The sequence below is a fragment of the Pan paniscus genome, chromosome 1, assembly GCF_029289425.2.
Source record: "Pan paniscus chromosome 1, NHGRI_mPanPan1-v2.0_pri, whole genome shotgun sequence".
In the NCBI taxonomy this organism is placed as follows: Eukaryota; Metazoa; Chordata; class Mammalia; order Primates; family Hominidae; genus Pan; species Pan paniscus.
The window spans coordinates 72837459-72858861 of record NC_073249.2 but is presented as its reverse complement, the minus strand read 5'-3'; the positions used below and the strand labels follow the sequence as shown (position 1 = coordinate 72858861).

At 44.0% G+C, this 21403-nt stretch overlaps 1 protein-coding gene across 1 annotated transcript in view; it reads right to left on the bottom strand.

Moving 5' to 3' along the window:
• Positions 1-764: 764 nt before the first annotated feature.
• Positions 765-21403, bottom strand: part of ASTN1 (astrotactin 1) — a 303780-nt gene continuing 283141 nt past the window's right edge. The window contains exons 21-23 of the mRNA XM_003824689.5: positions 16248-16348; positions 8552-8735; positions 765-4214 (exon numbers count right to left, since the gene is read on the bottom strand). Of these exons, the coding sequence (XP_003824737.3) occupies positions 3977-4214; positions 8552-8735; positions 16248-16348 (523 nt within the window). The 3' untranslated portion in view covers positions 765-3976. The remainder of the gene's footprint in view (positions 4215-8551; positions 8736-16247; positions 16349-21403) is intronic.

Below are 21403 nucleotides of genomic sequence, written 5' to 3'. Positions count from 1 at the left end.
TAAAACTGCTACAGTCATCATCTTCTTTTAATTGCCCCTGCTTGGGCAGGGACTTGGATTCTGATCATTACTTTTCAAGAGGACCTATTAAGTCCAGGCACTTACTACCTGATTGTTGAAGAATTTAAATAGAATCACATATTTTGATGGCAGCTGAGATAATCTCTATTTAAAGTGGCATTGTAGAGAGAAAGAAAGAGATTACGTATTTTGGGCTACCCACCATGAAGCATTTCATAAGTCAGTCTTCCTCAAATGCTCCTACACAGTGCAAGACAGGAATGTGTCTGGGAGGGCCTTTTGCAACATTTTTCTTCAACATTTTTCTTAAATGGCCAAAGTATAAATTTCAGCAGCTCTCATAGCATCCTGTGCTTCTTTGTCGTAGTCCTCCTCACCCTTGTGGTGACAAGTTCAATGCCTAATTTTCCCCATAGGATGCCACGTTCTCTGATAGAGAACAAGCCTGTACCCTCTGCATCATTTGTAGTGTTTAGAATATAGCAGCTGTGCAACAAATACATTTCACCGGCTACTTATTTGGAGAAGGTTGTAGAGAGAAGATGGGACTCACTACTATTATTTAATGATAAGTTTATAATTTGCTATGAAATATTTGATTCTTTTTTTTCCAGTTAGAATGATGACTATAAGGCCCATTATGTCTGGAATCTGAAGTGTAACCTTTAAAACCTTAACAAGTTCCCTGATGAGTCTAACCAGTTCACTCAGATTACTGAAAGACACAACATCCACATACCCAATGCTTACTAATAGCTTTGTTTTATTATTCAGTTAATTATTTCATCTTTTATAATCATACAATAATTCTCTTTTAAACAACACTGTTATACCTGAAGATGGTCATATTATATTCTTTCTTCCTTCTACAGTAGTAAAGTGTTTTTCTTCATACTCAGTTTTTTTAATAGAACATTTGAATATCAAGAAGTGTAGTTAACTAAAAAATAATGAACGGACCAAACTCCATGGAAAACGATTGCACACTCAATTAAAAGTCTAATGCTATTACAGTGGTTCATGTACATTCAAGAGGAAACTCCAGAGGTCTTGGGGACATGGGAGCTGGGAGAGTGTTGGTGGGATATAAGTACCTCCCTTAAGACCTGTTTGGCAGCTTGAAAACTCGAGATTGAATACCGGTCCAGTACCATCACCCTTTCTAGCCAGGATGGGTTCCTTCAGGTAAGCATTGGGAAAAGTCAGCAGGTTGAGATCAATAGTGTCTTCCAAGGGGAAAAAATCCTCCAGTCAATTGTACAACCATCCTAAGATTTTCCCCTGCCCTGTTCATATCAGCCTTTTTAACTTGAATGTATGTAGGAGCCAGTCATAGGAGTTGTGTGCATTGTGTGTGCACACGTGTGTGTGTGCGCACATACATACACACATTCAGTGGGGAGAACTCAACGGGAAACAGGAGGAAGAAAGTCTTGGGGAAAGAGGTGGCCAAAAAAGGAGGGTCACAGAAAGAAGAAGTAAAAGACAAAGATAAAGAGGTAGAGGAACTTGGGAGATTGAGGGAAAGATAGGAGAGAGGAAGATAGTGTGCCTAAAATTAAAACAGAAGGAGAGGGTACAGAGGAGTGACTCTGATACCTGCTTCACCCTCTCCCTGGCCTGTCAACTCCCACATCATCCACTTCTGGGCAGGAAGGCATCGGCAGCCTCACCCTCCTTTCACTCAAGCTTAAAACACCGTGTTCTGCACAGATATGAATAGAAGGATGGCAAAACAGTAGCAGCAAAGAGATGCTCTGGGCCCTGTCTGATTGGCCTGTCACATCTTCTCTGGCAATGGTGAAATATTTGCCCCTTGAGGCACTTTAACTGAGGCTCCAGCATTTGCCACAGGTGGGACAGCCAATTTTTCTGCTGATCTTTGCTTTGAAAGTAGGGGAATCTCTGAGGCAGGTGCATTAGAGAGTTTGAAATAAATCCTTCAGTGTTTGGAAAGAAGGAGAGAGGAAAGTGAAACCACCCTGTGCTTTATCTCAGCCTCATCACAGGCTTCCTTCCCAGTCATGAGGGTGGGGAGGAGGGCCATGTGCAGTGAAACTAGGGGTCCCAAGGGTGCTCTAGCTCCAAAGGCTAAGGGCGCACTTTCACCCCTCCTCCTTCCACTGCACAGAGGACATGTCCATGCCACAGATGCTTGGGAAAAGTAAAGCTCTCTGGGCAGGTTCCCTGTGGGGCTGAGAGCTTGGATACTTGTGTGCCAGATGATACTGAAAACAGAACTGGGTATCCCAGAGTAGCTAAGATCCTGTGCCCTGGAAACCAACAGCCTGAAATCACACTGAAACTCAGTGTGAGTTACAGTGCACAAGGGATTTGGGGCAAGTTGTATAACCTCTCTTTGCCTCATTTTCCTCAACACTAAAATGGAGACAAGAATAGCACTTTCCTCAGGAGTTGCTGTGAGAATTCAATGATACCTAAAGTGCTTACATCAGCGCCTGGCATACAGCAAGCACTCAATAAATGTTATCTGTCACTACTACTATTTAGAAAAAAAACAAATATAGCTCAATGACTAGCCTTATAGGTCTTGCATCTGTTTCCTGACCTTTCTCATATGTTTCCAAATGAGGAGCCCTGGTCAAAGGCATGGTGGCTGAAGGTGTGTGTTCAGACCACTGAGTTGTGTGGGACAGCTAAGGCCATTGCTAGTCAACAGGGCCTTGCCAGGCTCTTTCTGAAAGGCTGGGCTTCCTGTTGACTGGGCCACCATTCGTGACCATGCCAATGCTTGGGCGGTGGGATGGAAACAGCACTCTAGATGTTAACTGCAATCAGTGGTGCTTCCCTACACAGAATCCCAGTGACTGGATGGGCAGTGACCATGGTGGAATCCTGCTTATGGTCATCAGAGAAACGATTTGCAAAACTAGCAACACAAGCAAATTTAGCAAGGTGGGGATGAACAGAAGTTTTTTGTGATCAATAATAGCTTTAGTTCACTGTAACACTGATATGAAATTGTTGACCCCTCCTGGACCCAATCAGACATCGGCCAAGCCTTACCTGTCCAAGGTAAGAGGTGTGGGGGTTAAAGATAATCCAGGCACATGGATATATATTGGTAGGCTGGAGAAGTCTATCCAAAGGAAGCATGGTTTTTTTAAAAAACAATAAACTCCAAGTCTTTTCTTGTATGTGGACTGCTAACTAGCCTCCCAGGTAGACTTTTCTGAAGTTGCAGTTGACAGATGGCATCTTGTTCCCTCTCAAAGATCATGTTGTTCAGAGGAAGGGACAGAGATCTGACAGAGGGAGATTTAATCCCAGTCCTGGCTTAAAATAAGGAAGGATCTCAAAATCCAAGTGGCCCACTGGGGCCTATAATGAAAGCTGGTTTCACCTTTCGGGTATGGAAATAGTGATAGCAAGGCCTAGGAAGAAAACCAGGAGGCACAGACAAGGGCCACCTTCCCCAATTTTCTAATTGTCTCTCTCTGTGAGCAGGGCCAAGGCTCCCAGAGTGAGATGCTTCCTGAGGAATGCTTGAGGGTGGGGCCTGCGGCAGGCCTAACAACTTTCTGGCCTCACCTCTGCTCCCAGTTGCAATGGATTTAGGAACTGAGTGAGCACAGGGTGCCTACTTAATAGACTTTTCATGGGGAGCACGGCAGAGCTCTTGAGCATTTTGGTAAACTTCTCGGGGAAAAAAATGAATGGAACAAATTAATGGCAAAGCAAACCCCAAAGTAATCCTCTAAAGAAATATGGCACTGCATGAAGCCACTGGCTGGCAGATTTCCCAATCATGCAGATGGAGAACATCATACTGAAGAAGTTCTGCAGGGAGCAAGGATCACTTTCTCCCTGGTTTCGATGTTGCTGTGGAGGTTTTCATGTTCCATTAAAAAATATTAAAAATCCACAGACCAACCCAGATGGATCCCTCCTCTTTCCTACTTCATTCTGGCAGCAGCTCCCTGGCCTTATGGTGCTAGATCTCTTTGCTGTCCCCATAGTCGTTGTAGGGGATACTCAGGGTCTGCTCCTCACACGTCTTCCTGAGGTCCCGGCTGAGCTCCGCCCAGTCAAGTCCGTAGGGTTTGATCTCGCTGTAGCGGCACCCCAGGTACTTGAGTGAGCTGCGCCGCAAGCTTATCTTGGGTTCCTGAAGGAGTCCATTGCACCAACTGCTGAGGTCCCCAAGCTGGGAAAGGATGAGACCAGCTTTCCTATGGATCAAGCACAGAGGATACTTAAGTTAGAAAGAAGAGAGGGTCTGGATGAGCACAGCTACTGTTAGTGTGAGACTCTAAACTTCAAGAGGGAAGAGTGTGGTGTGTTTTGCTCCCTATTTTATCTTTGGCACTTGGAACAGTGAGTCCTCCAAAAATATCTGTCAAGCAAATGAATGAATAAATGAATGAATGAATGAATTGGATAAATGTTCAAAGTGAGCAAGCACCAAAAAGAAACAGACAAAATGCATAATATTTTAGTGGAAATGCATGCCTTTTAAAAATCATAGAGTTGGCAGGTTTGAAAGACAAATCAAATCAAGTTTCTTTAAAGCTAGTCATTTATCATCACTAAATGACAAATAATATGATTGACTGGATATTTCCCTTTCCAATGCCGCTTCTGAACTGGTAGAAGCAGCCGTTATGTTGAACTGAAAAGGATATTAGATGTGACCAATTATGCCTGAGTGGAAGTAGCCATAGTGTAATAAAGGCAAGGACAATAATGCCCTCAGTTCATGTTGACACAGGATTAGCCTTTGGGAATATGCAGACTGTCAGTTGCACACATCACTTAATTAACCTCCAGGTGAGCTCATGCTCCATTTCTCCACCTCCCTCAGAAAGTCAGGAGGCCATTATCATTGTCACTTAGCCCCAGTCAAAGGAGAGGGAAAACAGAGAAGGTGATGAAGGTCACCTGAGCCATTGCAGATTCCTGAGAGAGAAGGGAGAGAGGAGAGCAAGCTGCCCCAAGTTGTACACACTGGAAAGGAGTGAACCCCCTGGGCCAGAGTGTGAGAGCCTCTGGCATCTAGCTTGGGGGAAAGGACTGGCAACACCATGTCACTGGTGCAGACCAGTGGCACTCACTTCTGGTGTCATAGATAAAGAAAGCGTAGAGCCAGTTCTTAGACCTACTGGATTTGACTCTGAATATAGGAAGAGTAAAAGATCAGGATCCCCTCACTCAGTTGTGTTTTTCTTATTCTTTAAAAATGCAAGTAACCAGAGACCCATGAAGGAAGACACTCTCATTTGAACAAGGTCTTGTGACTTGGAAAACTCAATGAAGACTACTGACTTGGAAACCTCAATAAACACTATTCTTTGCAGCATTTATTGACTGCTAGTCTAACTCATGGGCAGAACCACTCTTTTCTAGTTCCATCAACAATTTGTATTAGTCCGTTTTCATGCTGCTGAGAAAGACATACCTGAGACTGGGCAATTTACAAAAGAAAGGTTTAATTGGATTTACAGTTCCACATGGCTGGGGAAGCCTCACAATCATGGTGGAAGATGAAAGGTACATCTCACATGGCAGCAGACAACAGAAGAGAGCTTTTGCAAGGAGACTCCCATTTTTAAAACCATCAGATCTCATGAGACTTATTCACTATCACAAGGATAGCATTGAAAAGACCTGCCCCCATGATTCAATTACCTCCCCCGAGGTCCCTCCCACAACATGTGAGAATTCAAGATGAGATTTGGGTGGGGACACAGCCAAACCATATCACAATTCCTTCCAGAAACTGAAATTGTATTCACCTTATTCAGAGGGAGGTTTCAAAGAACAATAGCCACATTCCTTTCATTTCTCTTCTACTGTTCTGGCAGAGAGCATCACCAAGGGATGACCTCCCTGCATTTCTAAAGGGTGAGCTGGGAGAAGGGCAGAGATTGCCACTGGAGGAAGGATTTGAGCTTCAGCAGCAAAGTCAAGGGCTAAGAGTAAAGTGAGGTCATGGGAGGGATAGTCATATTTTCTCCAACTTCAATGGTGGGTCAGAAGAAATCAAACAAACACTCTGCCTGCTGACTAAATCATCTTGGGCAGATGATCTGTACTTTCCCTAAGAGCCTCTGCAGTTTGGCCAAGCAGGTTTTCCAAAAGTTGTCATCAACAAGAACTCTGGTGTCCCTTCCTCTCAGTCTGTCCTACTGTATGCCATTAGTTGTTGACAAGTTCATGGGAGGTGAAGAAAGAGGGAGTGGCAGAAGAGGGAGGGACAACATCAGCATCATCTTCAAGAAATGAACAAAGAACTCACATCATCCTTCCAAAAGAATGAATTAAATTAGTCCACACAGCCTTTGTTGCTGCTTTCAGTGCTCACTTTAAATAATAATAATAATAATAATTAATTTGGGATTGCCAAATTAATTTTGGAGCCTGTGGCTTCCTTTCTAATTAGTGGTGCAACCAATGTTTTTCTCAAACTATTTTCAACCCTCAGCTCAATCTGGAGGCCTCATCAAGTTTTAATGAAATTGGGTTGTGGTGAACTGAGGGAATCCTCTGTTTGCTCAGAGGAAGTAAGTAGCCATAGACCCTTTTCTACTCATCTTCACAATTAACCCCAAAGTGGGTTGATGCATTTCAAAACAGAGGATTTTTCCTTTCCTGTGGTTCTCTCTGAGATCCATGACACTAAACAGCCAAATTTTATTTCCTGCAGACTAATGAAACTACACAATGTTTTCTAATATATAGCCATGAAAGACTAGTATTACACATGAAGGAACCTCCTGGGAGGAGAGTGTGCAGTCAGCGGTGGCCTTACTTTACAACAAGATCTACATTTCTTCCCCTGCTCACTTTCTTCATTAACCAATTTTCCTTCTGACTCTTGAGTCACAAAAGAGAAATTTTAAAAGCACTCCAAATGCCCTTAGAAATCAAGATGATATATGCAATGTTAGTGCCTTTCAAATTGTGACATTTATGTTCCCTGAAAAAGAACGGTATATATACACTCAATAAATGTCAGAAGAGAGAAGGGAAGGGAGAAGAAGAGGGGAGAGGGGAGCAGAGAGGAAAGGAGGGGGTGGAGAGGGAGGTAGAAGGGAGTGGAGAGGAGAGGACAGTTAGAGAATGGAGTTGATATTAGGGATGAGTAAGAATAAGATAAAGATAGAGTATGAAGTGAAGACAATATTTCTTAACATGTATCTACTTTCTAACTCTGGGTTTGTCTCTTATCAAAACTGAGACAAAACAAATTAAAAATCCCTTACATTTTTCTCTCTGGTCTGTAGTGGTGGCTCTCTTTGTCCAAGAACTATCACCCTTTATAAACAGGAAATTATTTATGGATTGTAGAAAAACCCTGCCAGATCTTACACATAAAATCATTTTATTTCAGGAGATAAACCTAATTTTCCTCTTTCCTTCAAAAGTAAGAAAATAGAATGTCCTCAATGATGGTCTTCTGGGAAAGTTTATAACTGCAAGTCACAGCAGGCCAAATGAGGATGATTCTCTCTCCAGTTTGGTCAGAGGTCAGATGGATGGGATGACTTTTGTGTGGTACTTTCATTCTGCCCTGTTGGCTGGAGTGAAAGAATTCTTTAAGGGACAGAGGATTCTATAGTGTTGATTTTCTTCATTTCCTTCCTTCCTTCCTTCCTTCCTTCCTTCCTTGCTTGCTTCCTTCTTTCCTTCCTTCCTTTTAAATTTTTTCCTTCCTTCTTCATTTTCTTTCTCATTCATTCTTTTTTCTATTCTCACAGCTCTTCCTCTATTTTTATTTTTTCTTCATGAGCACCTAAATAATTTGGGGACATATAGGTACCAACATTCCATATGAAAATCCTTTTTATCATATCTATCCAAAAGTTTCAGTCTTTCCAGGGAAGTCTGTTTTCTCAAAGCAGCAATATACAGTTATGATTAACAGAACAAAAGAAAAGTGATACATCTGCAGATTCTTCTCATTTCTTACTTTCCAAGCACTCTAATCTGTCTGTGCAACCTAAAAGCAGTGGGTGTGGGTATTAGGCAGTCATGGCCCCTGGGGCCAAGAGAAGTTAGCACACACTATGCGACCCTAGCTCCGGCCAAGATTGATGTCAAGATGGGTCTTTGGCTACTCTCATGTTGCATTTCAAGAGATGTGGAATTTAATTCAAAACAAGTATTTACAATGGATGTAACATATGAAAAACCTAAATGCAAAAAAAATTTTTAGATATCCTCTTTAATAAAATTCCAAATTTCCTTTCACAAGACCATGCTTTTGACTCTTTGAGTTTTAGGGTTTGGAATGCAATGTCAACACGATAAAAAAGGAGGGCAAAATAGGTCAAGAGCAAAATTTTTTTTCAGAGTTCAGGAAAAGCATTCATGGCTGGACTGCTTAAATAGAGCTTATCCAAAACTAATCTGCATGGACTGAACTGTCTTAAATCAGAGGACTGACTTCTCTGATTGCCTAAGCTCATCCAGGAAATCTCTACAACTTCAGGGATGCAGTATTACAGCACAAGAGGTACAAAATTTCAGGAAGTCTTTAAAAGGGTTGACTTAGTTTATTGATTACCTGGGACCTAACTCATCCTCACATCGCCAGGTGAATTCCCCAAAACTCTCATAGTGCTGGTTATAGTGGTAGAGGACCCGGTGTAAGGTGGGGGAACCCAGATCCAGGAGGGTGTTGTAGGCAGTCTGCTGCTCCTTCCCACTAGTGTAGCCATTGAAGAGATTGTAGATCTTGTCTGCTATTTCTGAGGAAGGAGGAAAAGGAAAATAAGTTCATATTTACATATATATAATAATGTATATATACACACACATTATATATGATCTATATCATATAGACATATCACATATAAACATATGTAGATCATTTATAATGTATATATAATATGCATATATATCATATAGTATATACATACACATATATGTGTGTATGTCAATGTGTATGTATATATATATATGCATGTTTACTTATGTGTGTGTGAGTATGCTGTTACTGAAAGAGCATTGAACCCAAGGCCTGAAGAAAGTGATTTGAGTAATTCACTTTGTGTCTGCCCCACCAGGCTTAAGTTTTCTATTCTATAAAATAAAAGGCTTTGACTAGACTCTCTCTAAGGTCTGTTTCAGTTACAATATTCTTTCTTTTACTCAGGTTTTCTAAAAAGACCTAGCTTGAGGAAAAAGCTCATATATTAACACTTTTTTGGAAAGTGCAATCCCAGAGAAGCAGGAGCGAAGATAAAGGGAAATGAAGCAAGAAAGAAGAGAAAGTAAATATAAGGGAGAGCATGAAGGAGCTGGCCATGCCTTCCTGATGAGCTGACTGCTACATTTTGCAGGAGAGGATGTATGAACCGCTGGATCTCCACTGGGTCATTCAGGGGTAGAAGGAAAGAATTTATCTCCAGCTTCCATCCATGATTGGGCTGAGTGTGTTCCCATGGGGCATTAACAACCCTGCACTTCTAGGTGGCATGTGCTTGAATACCAGGGTTCCTGCCAAAGTAGCAGGGCAGCCCTGGCAGTGGGTGGTGCACATTCGGCTCAGGGATGAAGTGAGGCACTGTCAGGCAGTGCTTGCGAGTGATGTGAAGAGTCTGGAGTGGCCTCAAGACTGTGGGAAAGCAGAACCCTTGTTAGGACCACCTAGACCAGGTGCAAAGGCAGATCTGTGGAGACCCAGAAATGGAATCTAGTGTAAATGAGTAATCTTTCCATTTAATTTATGTCTCTGATATTTCTTCCTCAAAGGCATAAATTACTAAGTCTGAAGTTGGTGATGTGGCAAAGTGGAAATGATTTTGTATAGACTTGGCATTTTTTTCTTACAGAGCTCAAAGTAGTTCATCATTAAATATTTTCTCTTTTAATTTGTCCAAAAGGAGATGTATTTACATTTTTCTCTCTAAACAGCTTGGAAACTAAGATCTGGAGAGCAACGTTTTGTCTTGGATGCAGTGTTAATTCTGGGCATGAAGAAATGAAGTCCACAGGTTCCTAAGCCACAACTTGGCCAATGTGACCATCTGTTAGCTCGCAGCCATGGTAGCTTGATTCCTGGTCAAACTTCCAAGTGACTTCAGCACTGCTGGTCATGACAAAGTCATCCCTGTAGCAGTTTCCAGAGTTGGAATGAATAAAGTTTCTACCTCTATCCTGCCCAGACACTGCAATTATTTCTTTACTTTTTTGTCTTACCTGTTGCCTATGAGGACAGGAGCCAGATTGTATGCCCTTACTATCCTGAGTGGCTAGCACAAGGCCAGACAATCTAGTAGATCCAAAAATGTTACCTGAATGAATAGAACTTAAACCTTTGGAAACAATTTAAATTTACTTTGGGGAAGAGTTTCTCACTGATATCTCTTGATACCAGGTGACACCAATCCTGTAGCAACCAAACTTGCAGCCAGCATATTTAGCTGCATTGCAAATAACTTTAGCATAGAAGTCCACTTAGATTTTCAGGTTGTTAAAATTCTCATATTGTTAAAAATGGAATTAAGAAATAAAGAAGATAGTGATTTAGAAAATAAATATCTATGGTATCTCCAGTTGTTTATCAAAGGCCTATGATTGCCAAGAACTTTGCACATGTGATTCCCAATCCTTACACTACCACTGAAAGATGAATACGAATGTGCCTGTTTTATAAATGAGAAGATTTGGGAAAAGGCCAAGTTACCTACCTGCCCAAGGTCACACTGCCAGGGTGAGATGGAGTCAAAACTGAAAACTATGACTATCTGCCGTTGCTATTGTGTACTGATGTGTGGGAATAGATGACGTATAATCAATTTAAGGTACAGGAGGCAGAGTCATGGGATGGAAAAACTGGGATGACTCTCTCTAGTCATGAGCATTGCACTGATTGGGCCCCAGATGCCAAGAAAGAGGGAATCCTAGTAGCTGTGCAGGGGGTCTGTCATTTCTGAAGTTGAGATAAGAAGAGGCCAAGGGACTCTTCCAAGAGCTGTGTTGTATTCCATGGGAAGCAAGGAGTGCTTGCTGAGAGAAGAATGACCAGGGGGAGGAAAAATGCTGGTGATAAGACCAGAGCTGAGATAGGCAGATCTGGACTTCCTCTCCCACCCCTGCACTGGTGCCAATCTGTGCCTACTTCTTGTGATAAGAAAGAACAGTCCACACGCCAGGCCCTGGTTGTGGTAGTCTTTGCGGAGGAGCAGTGATGGCTGAGGAGGTGCCTATCATTCTCATAACATAGTAGTCATATCCAGCTAGGGAAGACTAAGGGCTCCCAGCTTTTGCAGCACGTGGGATGAGACCAGTTTCCACCACCAATCTCCTAAAACCACGATATTCTAGCTCTTGGGTGTGCTTAAGAGCCCACATCAGTAAGTCAGACGCTGTCTTCAGAAAGATCTATGCTCCAGGCTACTAGAGCATGAATATTTCTGGCTCCTCCTATTTCCACAGAAAGAATTGAGAGAATTTATTTTGTTAGTCTTCATAGCATCTCAAGAATTCACTAACTTAAACAATGGAAAATAGTATAGGTATTTTTAGTTATAATTTTACTCAATTGCAGGTTCACAGAAACCTTGAGTTATTCAAGACAGATACCTGTCTTCTCTCTCTTTAACATTCATGATGTTCAGAAATAGATAAGACGCAGGTGAAAATATGGCAAAGAGCCTGTCTACACAGCCTCATCATAAAAAACATGATTAGAAAAGAACTGAGATCTCTCAGGCAGCAGGGTAAATTGGCTGAGACTGAGGCTGTCAGACCCAGACACCATGGCATCAAATGGAGTTGGGCCACACCAGCTGTGTGGCCTGGGACAAGTTACTTAACCTCTCTGGGTGTTAGTTTCCATGTCTGTTCAATGATGGTTAATAATACATACCCTCCAAGATTCTTGTGAGAATAAAAGCTATATTAAATGTCAAACCTTTTTTTTTTTTAAAAAAAAAAAGCACAATGTTTGGACATAGTAAGCTTGTATTTATTGATTTATCAACTAAAATTGTTTTCGAGTGCTTACTATGTGCCTGACAGTTTTCTATGTACGTGCACTAAGTTGGACAAAAATCCTCACCCTTATGGCACTTACAGTCTGGTGGTAGGAGACAGTCAGGTCAGGTAAGCAATAAACATAGTAAATAAGTAAAATATAGTGTGTTCAAAAGTGGGGAAAAATAAAACAAGATGAAGTTCCTCCTTTCACAGCCTCTATATTTCTGTGAAATCTATTCTCCAATAATGAAAAGGAGAACCGAAAGGATTTGCCAATGGGTTGGATGTAGAGCATGAGAGCAGGCAGGGGCCACTTCACAGTCCATCATGTCAGCCCCTTGCTCACAGTCCTCCAGGGCTTCCCATTCCAATCCCAGGCAGAGTACAGTGCCCTATTTTGATGACCAGGCCCTGTGGAATCTTCCCCACACTCTTGGAGCTCCTCTCCTGCTCTTCTCCCTCCCACTGTTCCTCCTTCCTCTTCTTCAAACATGAGCCAAGAATCTCTGTACCGCTGCTCCCTGATCTGGAAAGATCTTCCCCTAGATTTCTGCACGACTTTCTCCCTCACCTTCTTCCCAAGCCACTCCAGTTAAAATTCTACCCTCTGCACCTCCTATCCCACAGCCCTCCTTATGTATCTCCATAACACGTATCGCCATCTGAAATATTATACACATTACTGTTTTGCTGTTGTTGGTCATCCTTACTAAGATATAAGCTCCATGAGACAGGAGGTTTGGCTCCTACTGCCTAGAACAGGTATTTAGTAAGGGCTTAATGTGTATTGAATGACATAATGAATTCATGAAATAGGATTATAAAATTCTTGAAAACAGATTTTGATTCTAATTGCTTTTGTGTGTAGCATCTAATAGCAGGGTTCGATAAATGGCTGTGGAAGGAGCAAATAAAGGGATGGATAAACATTTATGTCTGCATCAGGAAGACAGAACAGGCATCAGGGAGGGGTGGATGAGAACTAGCCTTCCCTGGATGAAGCTTCATGAAGAACTCTCGGAAGGCCATGGCCTGACCTAGAGTCTAGCCAAGAGGGTTGATCTCATTACTCACATGAGCTTGAACCTACTGGGGGAAGGCTGGTTTCAGCAAAACATCGGTAGAAACTTATTTCCACAGTGGCTTTAGTGTCATGATGCAGGAAAATTCCTCAGAGAAAGTATCTAGTTTAGGATAAATCTTCACATAAGGGATGAAGTCTGGCTTTTAGGTAGATAATGAGGAGCTGAAGTCATGCTCCAGGTCACTTAAAAGGTAATTCCCATTTGTTATTGGATTTAAACTCAGACCTGAGTGCTGCGAGATCATATTTATGATCACCATCTGGGTGTGAGGAAGACAAAGCATATGGTATTTTGGTAGAACTGCTAGAACTGTATTAATTAGCAAGGATACCCTCAATTAGTCTAAGTCATTAATTCTGGATTTACCTGCACAGGACACCTTCCTGGCTGAAGGATAACAGGCCCTGGGAGTGTTATTTCACTGTCTCAACACTAAATTGGCTCTTCTGCTCCCAGCTCGTCTGCTGGGATTTCAGAAACTCCCTTTATTAAGAAGCACAAGCAGGCAGAGCACATCTTGATGTACTCTGGAGGGCTTGGGTTGACCCGAAGGAGCCCCGCATGGAAAACTGTGTAGTTGTCTGCTCCCAGCAAACTTCCCTATATGGGCCACTCTTTATTCTAGAATTACTTTCTACCTATCCATCCCTGTAGGTAGCATCATGCTGCATCCCCTCCACCTGCTAATCACCTCCCTGATGTCCCACCACCCGCTGCCTACTCCCTGATTTCCCACTACTCACTGCAGGCTGTACTACCTGCAAGGACACCAGCAAATGCTCCAACACAGGAATAGCGGAGGCACCTTCTCGCTACCTGCCTCTCTCTGGCTTAGAGGAAGAAATCAGCAGACAATGAAATAAGGGTGTCATGGGTCCTCTGCAGACAGTCTCTCATCTGGGAGTTTTCAATGCCAGTTTTCCTCATCAGGGAATTGCAGAGACCTTGGAAAGTCATTCAGTCTATACCCTATAAGCCAGCAGCACTCACTCCAGAGGGTCTAAAAAGGGAGAGTTTCGGTATGTAACTTAAACAGTCTTTTAAAATGTGAGCCTTTTCTTCTTCACCAGTATTTAAAGACAAGGGGAAGGGCTTCAGTCTTTGACATAATAATTCTCTAACCATTTTTTGGTAACATGGACAAAATGGGAATTGGGTAAAATAACAAGTGTGAGTGCTGGTTCTGCCAGATGCTTTGTGATCTTTATCACTTTACTTACTCCACTCTGAATCTCAATTGCTGCATCTATAACATGGGGGTATTGTGCCATTCCTTCAGTAAATACTTATTGACTTCCTAGTAGACAGCAAGCTCTATGGTTGGTTACTGATAATAATGGCAGCTAACTTTTACTGTATATTATTATATGCCAGGCACTGGGTGTTTTTTTTCTATTTTAAATTAATTAAGTCATTCAATTTTCACTAGAACTTCATTAGCTAGGGTACTATCTCCCTCATCCCCAGTTTACCGATAAGTAAACTGAGGCACGGGGTGAAGTAACCTGTTGAAGATCAAGCAGTTAGATGCGAGGCAGGCATTTGAATTTGGGATGTTGATTCCAGGTTCTCTGCAATGAGTTGGTCAACCATGCTGCCTCCCAGGTGTTAGTGACCTAACAGTGGACAAAAACAGACTGGGATCCTGCTCTCATGGAGCTCACTGTCTAGTGAGGTAGACAGGCATTGAACATATCATTATAATAATAAATATGATGAATGTTCTGAAGAATAAAACATGGTACTGTGAGGATACCTTATTATGGCTCCTGGCCCTTTCTGCCCTGAGGAAGGAACACTTGATCTGAGATTTGCAGAATAAGAGGTGTTCATCAGTTGACAGGGTAAGAGAATTCTAGGTAATGGGACCAATGTGTGCAAAGGCCTCATGGTAGAATGAAAACGGTTTTGGAAGAACTGAGGAAGGCAGTGAGGCTGGAATGCAGAAATTGGCTAAGGGAGGGGGCTGAAGTGCTGGGGAAGTGGGCTGGGGCCACTCCATTTAGGTCCTAATTTACCTGTTTAATATTTTTGTCACAAGAGGAATGGCAATACATGAAAGAGTTTTAAGAAGGGCCCTGATACGATCAGGTGTCTGTGTTGGAAATAACCCTACCTTTAACATGCTCTGCAGATTAAAGATGAAAATCTTTTCAGATGTTGCATAGTGCTACAATATTAGTGGTTTTAATTAATGGGAATCTAGGTCACTCTTTCCCCTGTGATTTTGCGTCATCACAGTGTCACCCCTTGGACATTCTGGGATTATGTCCCTCCTGTCAATCTAATACACCTGGAGTCAGGAGCCATATATAAGGTGTTTTAAGGGATGTCAGCAAATCAGACTGGACACAATATTTCTCTTACTGAAACTTGCACAACCTAAAACTTTCAGCATCAATGTCTTTGTTAATATGCAAATACTATCCGTTCAATACTACCACATTAGTGGTTGATAAGATTACTTAAATTAGTGCTGGAGCCCTGTAGAAGTGGTGACCAGGATGATTAAAATTCTGGTTATAAATAAGGTGTAAAAACCTTAGAACAGGGGATGATGTCAAGACCAGCCCGGTATTGTCATGAGGAAAACGTAAGCTTTGTGCAATGGATGTTGACTGAAGTCAAGTTTTTCTTAATTAACAGGGGCTGATCCTGCAGGGGAGTTTGTACTGAAGACAGTCAGTTATTTATCAAAGAACTGGCCCACAACTTCAAAATATACAATTAAAAATTTTGATGCATTTTTGCCAGGGATGGGAGGATTTAGCAATTAACTGCAAATCTGCAGCCTTGCTGTATATGTTAATTCAAAATAATCTTTCAGATGTACAAAAACCTATAAACAGAGTGAGTGACCCTATCAGTATCCTGAGGGCAGAGATCACAGGTACTTCACTACATACGTCAGCACCTGGCATACAATCGTGTATGCTAGGGGGCTTCATCAGTGTCTCCTATGGGCTCCCTGACTTAATGACTGTGTGGAGTAATGCAATACGATGAGGACTTTTGCCAGCGGCTGAGTATTATTTCTGGAAAGGCAATACTCCTGTACTGGGCCTTGAATTCTCCTTCCCTGCTGAACTCCAGGTTGTTCTATTCAACTCTCTTGGTCCTTCTGTCCTCATAGCAAGGGGGGGGTACCTGGGGCATCCCTTCAGAAACCCTGCTAACTTCAATGCCTCTTACCTTGAGCTTTGACATCATCCACCACGGGACATGGGGTCTTCACGATCACGTCACTTGGCCTGGAGCGCCGTCCTGTGTTGTCCACTCCCCACAGCGTGAACCTGGCAGGGAGTGGGAGGGCATGGTTAGCAGAAACAGTGTGGCTGGAGGCTAGATCTCTGTGGCCCTAGCTCATGGCCCAGCTCTGCCTGAATGGGTGGCTATGGACCAAGATACTCTCGTCATCCTGGGTCACGTTTACTGCCACCATCCCAGGCAGAAAGATGAAGCCTAGAGCCTCTCACTGCTTCCTAGTGGGTCTTGGGTTGTAATTTGCTGTCTTGGGTATATTTTTTGGCAGAAAGCATCATGGCATCAGGCACCGGTTCTCAAAGTGGGGCCCCCAGACCAGCAGGACCAGCATTACCTGGGAACCTGGGAGCAGCAGACCCTAGCCCAGACCCACTGAATTAGAAACTCTAGGGATGGGAACCAGACCTCTGTGCTTTCCCGGGTGTTCCAGGTGACTCTGGTGCCTGTTAAACTTTGACAACCACTCAGGGGAACAGTTTATATCTTTGGAAACAGACAGTCAGAACTTGGATCTGAAGCCACATAGTTATAGTGAATGCCTGTGAAATGGAGATGATAATAAGACTACTTGTAAGCCACTGTGAGAACGAAATGAGACAGCAATGTACAGAAATACCTGAAAGATAATATGGTTCATGACATTGCATATATCACACTAGTTCTCTTCAGTTCCTTCCCATGTGCAGTCAACACCTCTATGCAAAGGACCAGGGACAGCTTCCCTCTTTAAAGTGAGAAGCAAAACAGGCCTAGTGGAGAGTCTCTTGGCTTGCCTGTGGCTAGACTCTTCATTCCCCACATACAGCTCACTCTGTTCCTCTGAGATACTGCCCACTGTGGACCAGGAATCCAGAGTGGAAACATCGCAGTCTCCATGACAATGTGAAGACATGATTCTAAGGAGCCCCTTCCTAGAAGAAAATGAAAACCTGGCTATTAAAGGCTGAAAGTAAAATTTCCCCTTGGGTGATGGAGCTAGATGGAGAGGAAGAAGAGGAATTCTAGGTTCTGCCACTGAAAAGGGAATCTGAACACAACCATGGCAATCAGCTCTGGTGTCTGTGCCAAGGGCCTCTAATAACCAACCCAGTCGGTCTAAAGAAAATCATTAATGTCGCCTTTCTTGTCACTTTACTTTCTGCTGTGTCACCACAGGAGGCTGCATTTATTGGCAATTATTTTGTTTTCTTTTGGCACAGTTACAGGGAGGGAGAGAGGTGAAAAGGAGAGAGAGGCCCCAAGACACAGTGGTCCAGTTAAATGTCAGCTGGGCATGGAACAGACGTGCTGGTGAAGTAGAAAAGATATAGATAATTGCCTAATGATTCTGGCAAGAAATATGCATTTCTCTCAACAGAGAAAAGACAATCATGGCCCACCACTCCCTCCCCACAAAGACATCCACAGAATGGTCAGTGTGAGAGCCTGTGTGCCCCAATACTCCATTTGCCTCCCCTCTACCTTCTCCAAATTATCATGCTGAATTACGGGGGCCTCACACAGGCAGCCCCCATACCACCTGAACACTGGTCTGCTGGGACTCAGAATGTGACGATCTGCCTAGATTCAGGACACAGCAGGTTGGGCCACACCTGCTGGCCTCCTGCAGGACTCCTGCCCCTCCTTGCTGTCAGACCAGGACCAAGTGTGCAGCCCTTCACTCCTGTCTGCAACACGGTGGCTCAATCCACTTCACTGGCCTCTGCCTCATCCCCTGTTTCTGAGTTCTTATAAATGGTCTTACCTTGTACTCAACCCCAGCCTGACCCTGATTCCAAACTCAAGGTCTTCTCACCCTTGTCTCCTTGCCATTCCTCTCCTCTAAGCTCAAAGGGAAGCCCCTACAGCTTCTCGGTGGCAATGCTAGGCTGCCTGGACCCCTAGCAGTGGCAGTCATGAAATTTTCCATCATTTGGCCCCACATGCCACATGCTGATATTTCATCAGCTTCTGGTACTGTTTCTAGAATTGTGAATGTGGCCACCAAACCCAGCAGCTGGTGTATCTGACCAGCCCTGTGTAGAACTAGCTCTGTTCCTGGTTCAATCCCACAATCCAGTCTCAGATCAGCACTAACTCCCTCCTCTGCCCACCTGCTCTAGACCATCTTGACCTCCCCTTTCAAGAAGGCGCCCAAAGGTACCACTCTGCAGATTTCAGACTTGTACCTAGTAGTCTGGGACTCCCACAAGGTGAAGTTCCCCCTCATACCCGTGTTTCCTCCATAAAGTAGCAAGTGAGAAAGCCCCAGGATTAACAGTGTCATACAAACCTCGGTAGCACTGCCCTCTAGGGGCCCGAGTGAGCCCCCTTCTCCCACAGAAATCCTGACACCAGGGCCCTTGTGCGTAGGAAGTCCGTCGTCTGCCCAGAGGTGGAGTGGCTTTATCCTTGTTGCAGACTGTGCCCTAAGCCCAGTTCTGGCTATCAGTTCTCATCAGTGTCAGGAGACAGGAAGTCCTGTTCTCTCCCAGGCTGATGCTCTCAGGCCAGCATGGTCACGGGGCTGGGGCATGGGCCTGACCCGGTCCTCTGGTCCTCGCAGTTCACTCTCCCTCTTCCTACAGGGCCTGCACCCCTGACTGTGTGTCTGAGTCCCTAAGTCTAGGCCCCTGCTCTGGTTTCCATTGCTGAGGTCCTGCCTGCCTAGTGCCCCATCCCCTGTCATTCTGGCCCTGCTCTGCCTGTTCCTGCCTGACTTCCAGAGCCCTGGGCATGACCTTGGAACTCAGGTCAGGGCTGCAGTCTGGCTATGTGCAGCTCTGGGCCACATGATGCTGCCTGCAATATGTTAAAATGTCACCTGCCCTAGACCGTCTATGGCTGCATTCCAGCCACCTTTTGTAGCCCACCATTCCTTAACCCTGGACCCTTAATTTCTAAGTGTCCTTAGACTATAATGAGAAACATCCTACTTTGTTGTCAGATGGACCCCTTCTCTCTCAGTCAATCCCCACCTCTCCATGCCCCACCCCCAAGCTTGCCCAAGCTCTGCCCTGCGGCCTGTCTTGCTGTAAGTTCCAGCTAAACTGTGTTGGATGCTGACCTAGGATGAAAATACCTGTCCTCACATTAATTCTCACATTACCCCAATGGGGCAATCAGTGCAAAATTTAAGTTCTCCAGCTCTTTCCACTTTTAGTAGTGTATTTTATTTTTAACATGAAGCAGGTATTAGAAAAGGAGATGCTTCACTTAACCTTCTGAGGAGAGTCCAGGCTTGACCTAAGCGCCATTCCTCAGTAGTCCCAAATCCCTCAGTTTTGGAGGGCCCACTGAAAGAGCAGTCAGTTTATTTCATCATCATGGCTGGGGGAGCACTTTACACATTTCATGTGGAAATGCCATGTGCGGTAATTTCAGAAAGGCCTCGGCTTACCATTAGTGTTATCGTTTCTACCACTGAACACTCAGCACCCTCAGAGGGTTAGATGGGATTACTGGGCAGAAGAGATAAGCCCTGCTCCCAGTCGGAAGGCTCATGTGTTAGCATATTTACTGCTTTGTCCAAAACTCCTGCTTCTTCCACTGCTGCCTGGCTGGGATTGTTCAGCCCACAGCTAGAGACTTGGTGATGACCCCGACGGAGGCCCGTGTGAGTGTGCACCGACACAGAACAGCTCTGCTTCCAAAGGTGGGTCTTAAAGGCCTGAAACTTGATGTGAGTGGAGGACTCGTAAGCCCCCTGCTAAGGACTGGCTGTCTTGTCTGCTACTTTCCCACTTTCCTTCTCCAGGCATGGTGGTTTCTGCCCATCCCTCCGATCTGCCTCCCTTTTTTCTGAATTATCTGTCTGCTGTCACACGTCTAGAAAGAGAGCAGCTCTCCTGTGAGCATGCATTGTGATGATGGGGCAGTAGGTTGAAAGGCCCGTGAGTCACCTCCCTACCCTGGCCTCAGTTTCTTCATCTGTAAAATGAAGAATGCTGGACCAGACATACTTTAAGGTCTCTTTCAAGTAGGAGTTCTTCACTGTTTTGGGGCCATGGATCCTTCTCAGAATAATGTTTTAAAAAGCATTAAATAAAATATATAAAGTGACAAAGGAAGCCAGCTAAGCAGAAATGCTGTTCCACCTCTGTGGATCCCAGGTGCAGAGCCAGCTCTCTGCTTTAATATGAGGTAATGAGGTCATGCTCTGAGATTCTCACAGTAACCTAGAGCAGCAGGGAGTTAAGATGCAAGGCTTGCATACCCGAAGCAACTAGCTGTGTGATTCTGGGGCGGTTACTCCGTTTTCTTGCACCTGTTTCCTCAGTTAAAAAATGGAAACAATACCCCTAATCTCACAGAGTCAGAGGGGATTCTCAGAGTCAGCACTCCATTAATGAAGGCCGCCCTCCTCCCAGTTTATAGAAAGAAAACTTAGTTGGAGAAAGTTTCAGTGTCTTGCTTACAGCCATTTAGTGGTTAGGAACAAAAAACCAGGCTTGCAGCCCATGTATTCTCAACTCTTAATCTAGGGCTCTGTCCCTATCCCAAGGGCTGAAGCGCAGCTCTCCTGGATCCTTCCGGGAGAGGAATGTCACTCCTGGCCTCCCACACGGCCCTCTTCTTGTGATCTGCAGCGCCACCTGGTGGAGATTTGCTGTTTCTTCCTTAGCCCCCTGCATTGGCTCCAACTTCTCAATAATCAGCATTCACAGTTCGCATTTTATAAGATGTAGGAGGTACATAATGGGAGATCAGCAAAGACAGCTGGAGTGAGAGACGGTATTGGCCTCGGTCTCTGATCAGAAACGCAGCCAATCAGGCCAACATGAGGAGGGTCGCAGTGTGGGTAATGGCTGCACTCCTAATACCACTTCTTGTACATTGGAACTTTGGAATTCCTAAGTAACAGTGTGATTTAGTCACAACTGAAGGACTACTGAGCCTTTACTATAAATGATAATTCAAGTTTCACTGAGTTTGAGATGCCTTACAGCAGGTTAGGTGGTCTGCACTCCCAAATCCTTGTTCCTTTCACCCGCTCCCCTCCAATAAAGGGCCACAACTGCCCCCCATCAAAAGAGCCAACGAGAATCATGGCATTGGTGGAATCACCCAAAAAGTGGACCAACATGGTCTTAGTATTCTCATCT